General features: G+C 38.5%; 1 protein-coding gene across 2 annotated transcripts in view; it reads right to left on the reverse strand.

Moving 5' to 3' along the window:
• Window positions 1-1,328: 1,328 nt before the first annotated feature.
• ripk4 (receptor-interacting serine-threonine kinase 4) overlaps window positions 1,329-14,701 on the reverse strand; it is a 29,551-nt gene continuing 16,178 nt past the window's right edge. For both annotated transcript variants that reach the window (XM_022681492.2, XM_022681494.2), the window contains 6 exons: window positions 12,640-12,788; window positions 12,344-12,393; window positions 9,834-9,992; window positions 8,078-8,187; window positions 5,347-5,590; window positions 1,329-4,666 (listed from right to left, as the gene is read on the reverse strand). In XM_022681492.2, the coding sequence (XP_022537213.2) occupies window positions 3,408-4,666; window positions 5,347-5,590; window positions 8,078-8,187; window positions 9,834-9,992; window positions 12,344-12,393; window positions 12,640-12,788 (1,971 nt within the window). In that variant the 3' untranslated portion in view covers window positions 1,329-3,407. The remainder of the gene's footprint in view (window positions 4,667-5,346; window positions 5,591-8,077; window positions 8,188-9,833; window positions 9,993-12,343; window positions 12,394-12,639; window positions 12,789-14,701) is intronic.

The raw sequence follows: 14,701 nt of genomic DNA on the forward strand, positions 1-14,701 counted from the left end.
CACAAGACTAGCTCCGCCCTTTCTTCGAGTCTGAGCAACTGGAACCGGACAGCTGGTGAGCTAATGCTAAGCAAACATCTTAGTGAGTTAATTAGCATGCTTTCCAAATATTGATTTAATTATTTAGTCGATTGAAATGATGTCAAAATTCTAAGTAAAAAGATGTTTATTAGAATAGTATGATAACGCCTGTACAGTTCACAGAGAGATCAGAATATTGCATTTTAATCATTTTTGTGGAATGTTTTACCCTATTTCACATAACACCTACATGTCAGTTTAGTATTTAAAAAAAAATATATATAAAATGTATTCCCATGGCTTTAAGAGCACTTTTGCAAGAACAAAATGACAAAAAGCACAAAAAAGAAATATTAAGGTTAAAGACATGTAAGCGTATGGTAAGCGTGTGATTCCTGTATTTTCTGACAAACCAATATTTTAAACAAACATAAATTATGCCTGGCCATCAGTACAGGATGTTTTAAATCTTATCCAACATTAAAAACATGGAAGAACCACATATAAAGACATTTTCACAGATTTCTCACATAAGTTGAAGTCATGAACCTATTGTTATATACACATCTATGTATATACACTATTCACTTATAAATCACTTATTTTAAATACCAGGTGCGACTACACTACAGGATACTGAATATATATATATATTATATATATATATATATATATATATATATATATATATATATATATATATATATATATATATATATATAAATAATTTAATATTTACAATTCACTATCGGGGAGACCTAAATGTTCTGGGAGAAGATCTGAGTACTAGAGACTGGGTTATAGACACCACACACTATAAATAGAATAATCTGGGAAGATTATTGATTACAATCCCCCTGAGATTGGGAGACAATTGTCAAAAAAAGCAAATCAGCCTTAAAATCAGCCTGATTATCCTGTAGTGTGGGTCAGGTCTCAACAGTTTTGCACAAACTAAAATTAAATGGTTTGTATGCTAAAAATAGGGTCCAATGCAAAATTTCTATTAGCTAAAAAGAGGAATGAATGTTCCTGAAAATGTTCCTTTAGCTCAAGAATGGAGCCATAAATGATGCCAATGTTATATCAGTATGCTAACTTGCATATCAAACTTGGGAATTGTGAAATGCAATGCATGAAAATAAAACCAAAATGATATTAACTGTCTATGGAATTTTTTGGGAGATGCGTTTAGACATTTTAAATCAAATTATGACCTTTTATGGATATATTAATGTAACTTTTTATTTTATTCATTTTTTCCCATTTCCATAGTTTAATTTGTGAAAGAAAAACATAGACAGCTATTCATTTAAGGCACATGATGAACTTTAATTTTCCATCAAATACAAAAGTGAAACTGTGCAAACACTATAGGTACATAGAAAGAACTCTGCATACAAAAAAAAAAACAAGATGACCTAATAGCAAATGAATGTAAAAGCAATGCTGCAGGAGGGTCAAACACAAGGACTACGATGTGCTTAATGCTACTTGAGAACTACGAGTACAGAGCTGGATCATGTAGCAGAGAATTAACCAGCGCTACAAAAAACACATATGCAGAGATGTCTTTACCTCGATACACTCTCACTGAATCATACACACACACACACACACACACACACACACACAATCATACACTACACATTTACACTAAGCCTCTCATCACACAGAGCTTACCAGTCAATTCAGTGGTTCTCCGCAAACAGGGAATGTAAATACCTAGCAATTAAGGAGCTGGCAGTTCCATTCCAAGCGTCTCAAATTGGGGGGTTGTGAAAGCTGTGCTTCATGTGGCGTCAGTAAGGCACGGCTCTGTGGTTTTACAGAGTGATGAAAAGATAAGGTGGTCACAGGAATTGGCCAACAGCCCTGACATGAGGGTATTCACAGTGTACAGTCACCGCCCCTCCGCCCCCATGCCCCCCACCCCCCTTTACTCCCTATCCATACAGCACCTGTGATCCCCCCCAGGCCCTGTTCCCATGGTGTGAGCCAAGTGGTTCTACACACGCTCCTGTCTGTCATAACACACCAAAGCTTCTTTAAATAGTATAATTAGCCTTAGGATTTGGAAAAGCCTGGAAATACTGCAAAGATATAAGAATATAAAGTATAGGGGTAATGGTGTAGGAGCTAACACAATGGAGCAAACACGTTTAGGATTTTAAGATTGCATTTTTTTTGTGCAATGCACAGTCTGCTTGTTCCTATAAAAATGCACTCAAGCATAAAGTAGAAAAACGTAGGAGAAGTTTGCCTGGAGGCTACATGAATTACAGGTCTGATCTGGTAAGCAACAACAGAGATAAGCCACAAATAGGAAAATAAATGACATATGGCAAAAAAAATAAAAATAAAAAAGGACAAACATATACATGTAAAAAGAAGCAAAATAATGAATGAGGAAGTTAAAGCAATAATAAGTGTATTTTCTAATGTTTCTATGTACAGTTATATACATGGCCCTTTCCCATTCAGAAATACGTTCATTACTGCTGGAATAGTCTTTCAGAGCTCAAAGTCCATGGAAATCTGAGAGGTAACTACATTGTAATGACCGCAACCATATATTATTAATTACATTATATACAGACATCAGAAACAGCATGAAATCCCTCTTCTTTCTTTTAGTCTATAATGAGCAATAATGACATAATACATCATATATCACAAGAAAATCTGTACAATATTTAGAAACCATCAGTTGTTATATATATATTTGTAGTTGTATATTTTCATTTCGCGATGAATAGACCAACAGAAATGATCTGAATTGCCTTTTTTCTAAGTGGTTAATAGAAAGAACAGAAAGACCCCTTTAAGTCAATGGGCTGGTCCTACAATTGATGAAAAAAGGTCAAAACGACTGGAATACTCAGATTTACTTCTTGTCAAAAAGTTGTCACTTCATAGATAGGAGGTTTTCTTATGACAGTGACTGGGGCCAGAAACATTCAGAACACAAGGATGCAAATGCAATGCCTGGCCAACTCCCTGTAAATGCACAGCCCAGCTTACGGCAATAGAGGATAAACCACAGCGAGAATCAGTAAAGAGGATAAGAGTTACCGCCATGACAGTTGACTTTAAAAAGGCACATCAGGAGTACAAGACAACTTGTCTGTTGCTATACTTCCCTTTACATGTGACGTCTACATAAGCCTTTCATGACAACAGAGCTATTTCAGCTATTCCAAGTTGTCAAAACACTTGTTGAGGTGAACTGACATCATGCATTTATGTTCATGTAAGGCTTATGTACTGTTAACATCATTTAGGTTTAAAAATGCTGCTCTTTGATAAAGTGTCAAAGGTTAAAAAAGAAAGTCCTCAAGAGGGAAATCACTCTACAGTCTATTAGGTTGCTGTCCCATTTTATCTCAGCAGTGAGCAACTGCACACATTGATTCTGTGGAGTCCTGGCTTGGCTCCTGCTCAGCGAGTTTCAGGATGACCACTTTCCTGCGTAGAGTACCAGATATCTGAGTGGTAAGGTTCTCTGTGGGTGTGGGTGGCTCAGACACAGAGCCTCTGGGCGTTGGTAGAGCGCTGTCAGCACCGTGGCTCAGCAGGAGGCAGATGGCATCCCTGTATCCACCACGAACGGCTAGGTGCAGCGGTGTTAATCCGCTTTCATCCGGCGTGGCCACTGCCTCTGGCCATCTCTGCAGAAGCTCCTCCATGACCTGGCAGTGTCCTCCCTCTGCAGCAAGGTGGCAAGGTGTGCGTAGGAGGTGCTCAGTGTCGTGTGGGTTTGCGCCCTCCTCTAGAAGCATCCTAACGGTGGCCTGGTGACCCTTCCAGGCAGCTAGGTGCAGAGGCGTGAGGCCCTGGGCCGTGCGGGACTGGATATCAGCGCCGTGTTTGAGAAGCAATCTGGATGTGCTGGTGTGACCGGTCTCAGCGGCCACATGAAGCGGTGTGCTCAGGCAAGCGGACGTAATGCTCACGTCTGCCCCCAGATCCACTAGAACACGTGCCACCCTGTACTGTCCCCTCTGCGAGGCGAGGTGCAGAGGAGCTCGCCCGTCCACTGTTTGCCCATCCACGTTGACGCCAGCCTGCTTAACCAGCAGCTTAACAATGCCAAGGTGTCCCTGCCATGCAGCTAGATGTAGAGCTGTCCACTCGTCTTTGCCTCTGGCATGCGCATCAGCACCACGACTCAGCAGAACACGCACCACGTTCTCCCGACCGTGGTGGCAAGCCACGTGAATGGGTGTGCGCCCCTGGGCATCCGCTTCGTTCATGGTGGCGGCACGGTCGAGGAGGAGCCGAGTAAGCGCCTCGTCCCCGTTCTGTGCAGCAAAGTGCAGAGGCGTGTACTGGTCCTCGTCCTTAGCGTTCACATTTGTGCTCTTGCGTCCCAGAAGGATCTCAGCCACACTTTTCAGACGCTTCTCAACAGCCAAGTGGAGGGGTGTGGATCCACGAGAATCGGGAAGATTTGCACTGCAGTTGTTCAGCAGCAGGAACTTCACTGCTTCCTCATTGGCCAGGCTCACAGCATAGTGGAGCAGGCTGCCACCCCCATCTAGGAGCAGGTCGACGTCCTGTGGCTGAAGGATCTTCATCAGTTTGGCAGTGTCCTCTGTCCGGATGGCATCACATAGCTTTTTCTTCTGCAGTTCACTTGATTCTGTGCAGAAAAAAAAAAAACACCCACAAAAATTAGTCTGGAAAAAACAAAAGGCAGTACCTCAAGAATACATAAATATACACAGGAACGTATGTCCTTTTAGGCCACCAAATATTTCATATTCATTTTTTTCATTTTCTCCCCAATTTACACTGCCAATTACCCAACCCACTCATCAGGACTAGTGATGTCCCAACACACCAGGAGGGCGAAGACTAACACATGCTTCCTCTGATACATGTGAAGACAGCCACCGCTTCTTTTCGAGCTGCTGCTGATGCTCGGTTCCGGTACATCAGCTCACAGATGCCCTGTGCTGCAGACATCACCCTAGGAGTGATGTGGGGAGAGAGCGCCATCTACTGTACCCACCCGGAGGGAGCAGGGCCAATTGTGCTCCCTCTGAGCGCCGGCAGCTTGATGATAAAGCTGCATGAGTGGGGATTCGAACCTGCGACCTCCCGCTCATAGTGGCAGCGCTTTATACCTCTGGACCACTCGGCGACCTTTCATATTCATTTTTATTTAAGACTAGTTTGGTTTGAATCAATACTGAACTAAAGTCCACCAGACCACAACTGCATATGATTCATTAAATTACTTTTCTAAACTCTTACTTTAACCTAGATTTTGTGGCTCTAGTGCAGTTAAAATGAGTCTGAGACTGGATCCTGTCTTACCATTACTAGAGTTTTCTCTCTCAAAGGAGAGTGTGATGGAGCCCTGGGAGGAGAAGGCAGAGTCCACAGAGGAAATACCCGACAGTCTCTTGCTGGTGTTGTCCTTGCTCTCCAGACAGTCCTCCTTAACCTGGTCAAAGCTGCGGGAGATGCCGGAGTCGATCTGGCTCAGCAGCTCAGAGAGGCTGCAGTCTTTCTCTGGCAACATGGCTGACTTCGGCCTTACAGGCTTCTGCTCCTTAGGCTGAGAAGCATAAAGGAAAACACATTGTTAGGATGCATTTAGGTTTCATCAACTACAATGAAGGTAAAAAAATGGTGCTTATCTACAGGCACTGTCAGAGCAGTTGGCATGGTCACATGATTCTCCCAAATCACATTCTGCTTTATGAAACAAGTAAGGCTAAACCATTGCTATAACTGTAGTAAATATGCCTATTCTGTTCATACAGTCATGCCACAACAGTCTCTACAAAGAGACTTTCTGAGTTTAAGTTCAGGAAATCCACTTTCTTCAGATGTATCTTTGATGGTGGGGGAAAACTATTAACATTCATTCCATTATTTATTTATTCATTTGTTTAATATTTTTATTTACAGTGAATTACTAATCTATGTGACAATGTACTTAAAGTTTCAATTTCATTTAATTCGAAAACTCTTAAATAACCATTCTAGTAACAGCATTTAAAATATATATTTTTTAGGGTTGATGCGACTAACAGTATTATTTTTCCTTTCTTTTCCAAGTTGATGTCCCATTATTTTTCCAGAACCATACAGTCTTTTGTGTTCCAGTTCCACCATTCAACGACCCCCCCCCCCCCCCCCCCCAATAGCACAGTTGATTCCATAAAGTTTATTGTTGTCTTGGTTATATTTCATTCTTCTTTCAACCTGTTTTGTATCTATAATATATATACATATACTGTTTGCTCAGAGTTTGTTTATGGCAGTTTTGCTTTTAAGACACTGTCAGCTTTATTATTGCCAGGATGTCTGCAGAGCACTGGTGTCTAATAAAAGATTATGTAGTGGTTGTTTTTCTGGGGGAATCTATTTCAATTAAGATCTTTGCCAGAAGTATATGTTTCCAGTTATTTGAACGTTTGGAGTTGAGATGTTGTACAGAACTAGGGGTGGGCAATATTATATCGTATACAATATATCGTGACACAGAAATATCATGATATTAAAAATCCATATCGTGATAATAGGGCTGTTCTGTCTTAAAAGTAGTCTATTATTTACTGTGAAGCTTTAGGTGTATTTATTGTATAATTGTTTTAGTTTGCAGTTTATATGCATGCACTAAATATTCTGCAATATTATTTGCTGCATTATATTATTTTATGCTATATTATTTATTTTGCCACATTATGATTATACTATTATACTATTATACTATACTCCTGAAATGAATGAATTATTTTAGTTTTCCTATATCGCCAAGTATATCGTTATCGCAAAAATACCCTGAAATATCGTGATATTATTTTAGAGCCATATCGCCCACCCCTATACAGAACATTTGATAATATTTTGCTTGTGTTTTTCTATGTATTCCAGGAATGTTTATTTTGTATAGTTAGTCAACAGCTAGTGAAGCCTGCACTCTTAACACAATGCATTCTCCTCATACAGGAAATATCTGCACAAACAATCTTGCACAGTTGCATTCCCTAACCCTAACAGGATGTCATCACCTGGACTGAACATTTGTGGTTCGTGTTTCAAGAGCACAACTAATGCCATACAGTTACCCAATAACTGAGCTCCATTGTGACAAACAATCAATCAGTCATGTCTAAATAATTATGCAGGTTCTAAGGTTTACATAGTATTGCACAATGGAAGCTAGTTTCCAGACGTGAAAAAAATTACTGAAAAATTCTACTCAAGTAAAAGTATCTTTACTTTGCTAAAATTCTACTCAAGTAAAAGTAAAAATACCCATCTAAAAATCTACTCGAGTAAAAGTAAAAAAGTACTCAATTTAAAATGTACTTTGAGTAAAAGTTACATAGTTACTTTTAATTATTTGATGTAAAAAAGTAAAAACAAATCATAAATTAAATTGTTTTTAATGAACTATTATTCCACATAATAATTTGGATCTTTCAGGCAGTATTTGTTCAGACCCCCCATAAAACATTTTCAAGAACAAGTGGTATCGGTTTCTATCATCCATTTTTTTCTTTACTGTTAAAAAGTTATGGTTATATAGGTGACTATAAACTGTAGTTTTATAGTTTTATAGTTTTTTTATTCAGACAATTGTTTTTTTTTCCAGCATTTTATTTTTTACTCAGTAAGTATGAGTTTTCCAATGTAGCAAAGTTAATTACTTGTATCAAAATGTACTTGAGTAAAAGTAACATTACCTATTTTAAAAACTACCTTAAAAATGACAAATTACTCATAAAATCTACTTAATTACAGTAACTTGAGTAAATGTAATTCGTTACTTTCCACCTCTGCTAGTTTCAAAGTACCTTATGTGCTCAAGGTTAGCAAGATATGGACGACAGGAATGTGCGAAAGGGAGGAAATATGAGACGAATGAACGAGACATGGCTAAATAAATAAAAAACGAGGACGGGGAACTGTCAAAGAACAAAAACGACAAAAAATGGATGGTTCAGAAATAGGAGAAGGATTGTAGCTTCTAGTGTCTCAGGCTTCTAACAGACAGTGGAGTGGATCTTGTGTCCCAGTGTATCAGCATTACCTGTTCAGAGGCTGGTGGAGCCGTGCAGGGAGAACAATCTGGTTCAGACACTGACACTCTGGACTCATCGTGGGGTTTAGAGCACAGCTCCTCAGCCTCGGATGTGATCTCTGTGGGAAACAGGAAGAAATGTTTCACATACTTCATAAAAACAGCAATCAGAATCTCAATCTGTGTTAAAGGAAGTTCACAGAAAATAAACACACTCTTTCCAAAAATTATGTTAACACAGCAGTGGAATAACAACTTAATATGTAGACTGATATGTTAGACTGGTGCTAAGTGGTTTGTACAAGCTTTCATTACTTGTTAGAATGAATAATCGATTCAGTATCAATAGGTGCCAATTAGTATAGTATCAATGTCTAAATACAGACATTTTTTCTTTTTATATTAATTGTGTATATAAAAAACACATTTTGTATTTTTTTTTTACTTTAACCATCTGTGTTAAATTAACATGCCGGCGTGTCAACTTCAATGTCAATGTTTCTCAACTTTTCACAGTAGGACAGTAGTGAAGGAGTTGTCAGATGTAGCTGAAAGATCTAGTCAGTGGTTGTGGTTCAGAAGGGCTGAGGCTACGTGGGGAAGGGAATGAGTTTGTGCTTCAACAGCAGGCTTGGAGGGGGGTGGGTCTGGGACGCCAGACTTCACTGTTGAGCCTTCTGGAGGTGTCGTGGGCCTAATTGAGCGAAACACTGACGAAGGAAGGTGCCTACCTGATGACCCCTGAGAGTTGGTGTTTAGAGTTTGGATGAAGGGGATTGGTGTGGTGCTGTTGTTCTTGTAATAATTTGTCTCATGAGTTTTTGTAGACGTCTGAGTACTTGGCAGTTGAGGTACGGACCATGAACATAGTTCGCTATGCTTCTGGATTCTTGTCGAGCCGGTATCAGATGGTTGTGGTTGCTGTGTTCTGCTCACGCAACTTATGATGTCATTTATTGTGTCTGATTGTTCTTAGGTAGGGTGCTGTGGTTAGTGTGTTGCTGCCATAGTTAAAGGAAGTGAGCTTAGATTAAGGAGGGATTCTGTTTCCATGAACATAGTGTTAGGCTGTGCTTCTGGATCCTTGTCGAGCCAGTATCAGATTGTGGTGGTTTTGCTATTGTTGTTAGTTGAGTGAGTAGTAGATCCTGGCTGAGCCCTATGTATAACCCCAGTTGTTAGATGCAGGATTTGTCCTGTATTATACTACTTAATTAATTTATTTGTGATAACAGAGCAAAGAAATACAGTTAAAACATTTTCTGTTTCCCTTTTCCTTTGATTCTACAGGACTCCAGAGTGCATGGCTACAAAATGGTTTCAGATTTACATCATGCATTATTTTCCCCATTTACAAACTGTTCAGTGGCATAACTTGATGACTGGTTATGTTCCAATAGAGCTTTTGTGCCGTCTTACGGGGCTGTTTACTTTTTCCCCCCAAAAAACGTACTTTTTTGTTCTTACTAATAGTTTTAATGAAAAATTGCATATATCAATGAAAACATGAAAACGGTCCGTGCTTGTTACCAACGTTTTACTCTAGCTTTTAACTAAAAAAGGGTCAAACTGCAAACATCCAACATGTTTTGATTGGGCTTAGACTTTGGGTAAGAAGAAGATCTTGTACATTTAATTTTTGGCTAAACAAATAAAACCCGTGTTTGAATCTGAAGTTCTGAATCGTTTTGGCAATGCAAACTCCTCCCTTGTGAAACGTACAGCATGCAGTAAGATTAGTGTGACTGATGTGAGATATATTCACCCTGAAAGCTGGGCCGCTCATCTGGAGAGGCACTCCAGCACTTCTGCATGAGGGCCATGAAACCAGAGCATGCCTGAGGTCGACTGCGGGGCACGGTGCTCAGCTCCGGACGCACTCCCTTAACCACCTTCACCATGATGTGCAGAATGTTGTTCTCCCCTATGGAGCACAGCACAGTAAACAAGGGAGAGAGCTTTTAGATCACTGCTGGGACTTGCTTTAAAACAAAGTGCTAGCAGAGAAGTGTTGGTGATGGGAAAGTTGCAAGGGTTTCAGTTTACAAGACAGTTGATCTGCCCTGCGTGGGGAGAAAGTTCATACATGTGATGAAGCTAGTCACAGAAAAAAGTGAACAAAGGAAGCTATGAAAAGGAAGATTTCTGGAGGGTTAGAAATGTTCTTTATGTTACTATGTTCTTTAAGTCCTTGCATCAACACTGGAAAAAATGATCACTTTCTCTCCAGGAGACTTTTGTTCTCACACAACTCTCCTGTGCCAACCAGCAGCACAGAACAAACACAGACCGCTGTTTTTCAACTGCAGCTATTTCAGCATGCACTGTTACAAAGGCCAGTGTGTATATTTGATTTACTATAAACAGACAACCTGCTTGTTTATTGGTTCTAGTCACAATGGTCAATCTTCAGAAAGCTTCAGTTGCATGTTCTTTTTTGTAAGGAGACTTTCCATTCTGTTCTAATGAAGTACCTTAACTGTTAGTGCTATATCTCAAGTGTGAGAACCACCCTGGAAACTGTGAACCAAACAACCAGCCACACATTATTTTTTCTAACTTTTAAATACAGTTATGACGTACACTGTAAAAAATGTCCGTGAAAATTACAGTGAAAAACTGTGAAATGGCAACAGAAATAAACCGTAAAGCAAGAAGAAGCTTATTGTTGTAGAATAAACATTGAATTACCATAGATTAAAAAACTGTGAAAATTGTTAATTTTAATTGTTTTAACATGTGAAAGAAAATGCTGCCAGTATTTCACAGTAAAATAAACAGTTGCAAATGTATAAGATATTACAGTTTAATTCTTGTCAACAGTAAATTTCATATTGATAAACCGTTTTGTTTACAGTATATTCTTGTGAAAAAAGTATATTACATTGTGAAAAGCAGGGCCTGAATGGGATGTAACGCAGCTGTCTATGGGGCGTGGCTATGTTAATTAGATGTTTAGTTCAGAGACATCACCATGATGTAGTTTCATAGCGGTTTTATCCACCTGCCTGGGTTTTACATTATGTGTATATAAGTGATTTCACTCTCCAAGCTCATCTCTGTGCTGTAAGTGAGCAGTTAATGAAGCGCTTTTGAAAAAGATAATGCTGTTTAAAACTGTATGTTGTTTACAGCGTGACTCAAAGTTATTGGACAACCACAAAAATTTGCCATAAAATTGGACAATAAATGCTGTGGAATGGATCATTTTTCACTTAAAAAGCAACAGGGCTACATTGTGAATTATACAGCTATACCATGAGCCTATATACACTTTCACCGTTATTTTAACAGTAACTCCTCTTTATTAGTACATTTTCAAACTGTTGTTTTACAAGTGTTAATATACCTTACCGTGAAGCCATATACAAGATCACTGTATTTTTTACGGTGAAGAAATGGCAACCACAGCTGCCAGTTTTTCACTGTAAATTTGACAAGATTTTTAGGCTTAGTCAAATACTAAACTTATATTACTAAATAAAAGCTGAAATTTGTAAATATATGTAACATAATAGAGACATCAATTAGGCAACAATATTATACTATTTGTGTTTTACTTTTTACAGTAAGGGTGTCAATGTTAAATAGGAGAAACAAAGGTATGGCAGCTCTGGGCAATACAACCTCAAATTAGTATTACATTTGCTCGGTTCACTTGTCTCAAGTGTCTGCATATCTACATAGCATCTATAGTGTAAGTGTACTGTGTATAGTGTTTACACTGTAAAGCTCTTATTTTATATTATATTTTATTTTATTATTCTTCTTGTAAATATTATTCTCTGCACATTGGTGGGAATCTGCACCCAAGTTTTTCACTCACATATACACCTGTACTCTGTGACGTGACCATAAAAATCTTTAATCTTAAATCTTGTCTGCTTTTAGGCCAGTAAACCCAGTTTTAAATGTAGTTTTCTTGAGTCCAGATTGATACTGTACTGTTAAGAATACTCCTCCCCTTGTCATATGGCCCAAAAATATACTAATCTATTATAATCAATGGAAGTACTGAATGAAAAAATGCAATGTTTAAAAAAAATCAAAAAGAAAAAATAACTAATCATCTAGAGGTCATTTAGGGGTTGCTAAAGTAGTGGGTAATTTTTTATCCTTTAAGATTAAAAACTACATTTGAAATGTGACTGGTGTGAACATGCTCTTGTAAATATCTCTTAGATGCAAAGATGAACATGATAATCAGTTCATCTCCAGTACATGGAGCACAAGGATGTGACATCTGAGGAACAGAATGACTGCACGGAATCTTACCTTGATACGGCTTCTTCTGTGTGAGAATTCCCCAGATAACGATCGAAAAGCTTCATAAAAACAAACAAAGACAGGCCAAAGGTTAATATGACATTACTGAATCTAATAAGAGCAGGATTATCTTACACTTATGTTTGATTAGAAGTGGACTGTAGAGGAAGCACATGCCGGTTGTGATCAAAATCGTAATGTCTACACAGTCTGCTAGGTATAATCACAACTATATTATACACAAGCTGACTAAGGCAACTAAGGCTAAGATTAAAGCAAACTATGACTTAGCAATACTGGCTGACCTGTACACGTCGTGCTTGGTGTCAGAGACTCGGTCCTTCTCAATGATCCTCTCAGGAGGGAGGTAGGCGATAGTGCCGCAGAACCCGTCGCGGCTGATGTCATCATTTCGAGCAAAGCCGTTCCACCTGGCCAGGCCGAAGTCTGAGATCTAAAAAGAAAAACAGACAATAAAAGGATGTGAGTTTAAAGTTCCGGTAACACTTTACTTGGATGGTCCATTTGATGGCCTCTTTGATGCTCAACTGACATTCAACTAACATTCAACTGACATTTAACTGCATGTCTTTTAAATGCAAATAAACTAAAAGGTGAGAGTAAATGATTCTCTATTGAATATAACCCTACATTCAACTCTCATCCAAACTCTTATCTTAATATTTTAGGATTGGGTTTAGGGTTAGATTTTAAGTTTAGGTTAGGGTTAGGGTTAGGTGTAGGGTTAGATTTTAGGGTTGATTAAGGGTTAAGGTTAGGGTTAGGTGTAGGGTTAGATTTTAGGGTTGATTAAGGGTTAAGGTTAGGTATAGGGTTTGATTTTAGGGTTGATTAAGGGTTAAGGTTAGGGTAAGGCTTAGGTGTAAGGTTAGATTTTATGGTTGATTAAGGGTTAAGGTTAGGGTTAGGTGTAGGGTTAGATTTTATGGCTGATTAAGGGTTAAGGTTAGGGTTAGGTGTAGGGTTAGATTTAAGGGTTGATTAAGGGTTAAGGTTAGGGTTAGGTGTAGGGTTAGATTTAAGGGTTGATTAAGGGTTAAGGTTAGGGTTAGGTGTAGGGTTAGATTTAAGGGTTGATTAAGGGTTAAGGTTAGGGTTAGGTGTAGGGTTAGATTTAAGGGTTGATTAAGGGTTAAGGTTAGGGTTAGGTGTAGGGTTAGATTTAAGGGTTGATTAAGGGTTAAGGTTAGGGTTAGGTGTAGGGTTAGATTTTAGGGTTGATTAAGGGTTAAGGTTAGGGTTAGGTGTAGGGTTAGATTTAAGGGTTGATTAAGGATTAAGGTTAGGGTAAGGCTTAGGTGTAGGGTTAGATTTTAGGGTTGATTAAGGGTTAAGGGTAGGGTTAGGTGTAGGGTTAGATTTTAGGGTTGATTAAGGGTTAAGGTTAGGGTTAGGTGTAGGGTTAGATTTTAGGGTTGATTAAGGGTTAAGGTTAGGGTTAGGTGTAGGGTTAGATTTAAGGGTTGATTAAGGATTAAGGTTAGAGTTAGGTGTAGGGTTAGGTTCTATTTTGAATCATTTACATTCAAAATAGGGTTATGTTAAATTGAATGGACATTCAATTCAGTGTTAGTTGAATGTCAGTTGAGCATCAACAAGGCCATACAATGGACCATCCAAGTAAAGTGTTACCAAAGTTCCTTGTGCGTGACCTTAGCCCATAGACTGACACATATATTTTGTAAGGCACTTTCGTGACCAGAATCCATTTGGGCCTCTCCCTTCCCTCTGCCCTTAATCTCCACCTCCACCCAAACACTACAGCCTCATTAATCCTCTGATACAAAGTTACTAAAATGAGTGCTGTTACTGAAAATATAGGTGTTAGTAAATGTTCTTTTTAATGGCCTAGAATATGGTTCATCAATAGAACATCCTCGCCTGTGACTGGTTGTGGTTTGCACTTATTGTTTGCACTATAGAAGACCAAGAAAAGTTTTATTTTTATTTTTTATTCTTATTTCTATTTCTTATAAAAATCAATGTGTGAGTGAAACCAGTCTGTTAAGTTTGCGTTATATGATTTTGTCAAATAAAACTCATTTTTCATTTTTGACGTTTTCTTTAAAATTTTATTTTTAAATCTCGTCTCGTCTCGTCTCGTTCTCGTGAACCCAGTATCATGTCTCGTCTCGTCTGGTAATATTAGTGTCTCGTCACACCCCTAGTAAATAGGATATAAATGTTTAAATACAAATTAAGATCTGTTCTAGAACGGCATTAAAGATAACAGAGATATAGTCTAAAGACCATGGTACAGACCTGTAACTATACCTGCATATATGTTAAACTTACACCATACATCTTACCATTACAGGCCTCATTGCAAGGTGCATTTATGACCAA

The sequence above is a fragment of the Astyanax mexicanus genome, chromosome 20 (assembly GCF_023375975.1).
Source record: "Astyanax mexicanus isolate ESR-SI-001 chromosome 20, AstMex3_surface, whole genome shotgun sequence".
Lineage (NCBI taxonomy): Eukaryota > Metazoa > Chordata > Actinopteri > Characiformes > Acestrorhamphidae > Astyanax > Astyanax mexicanus.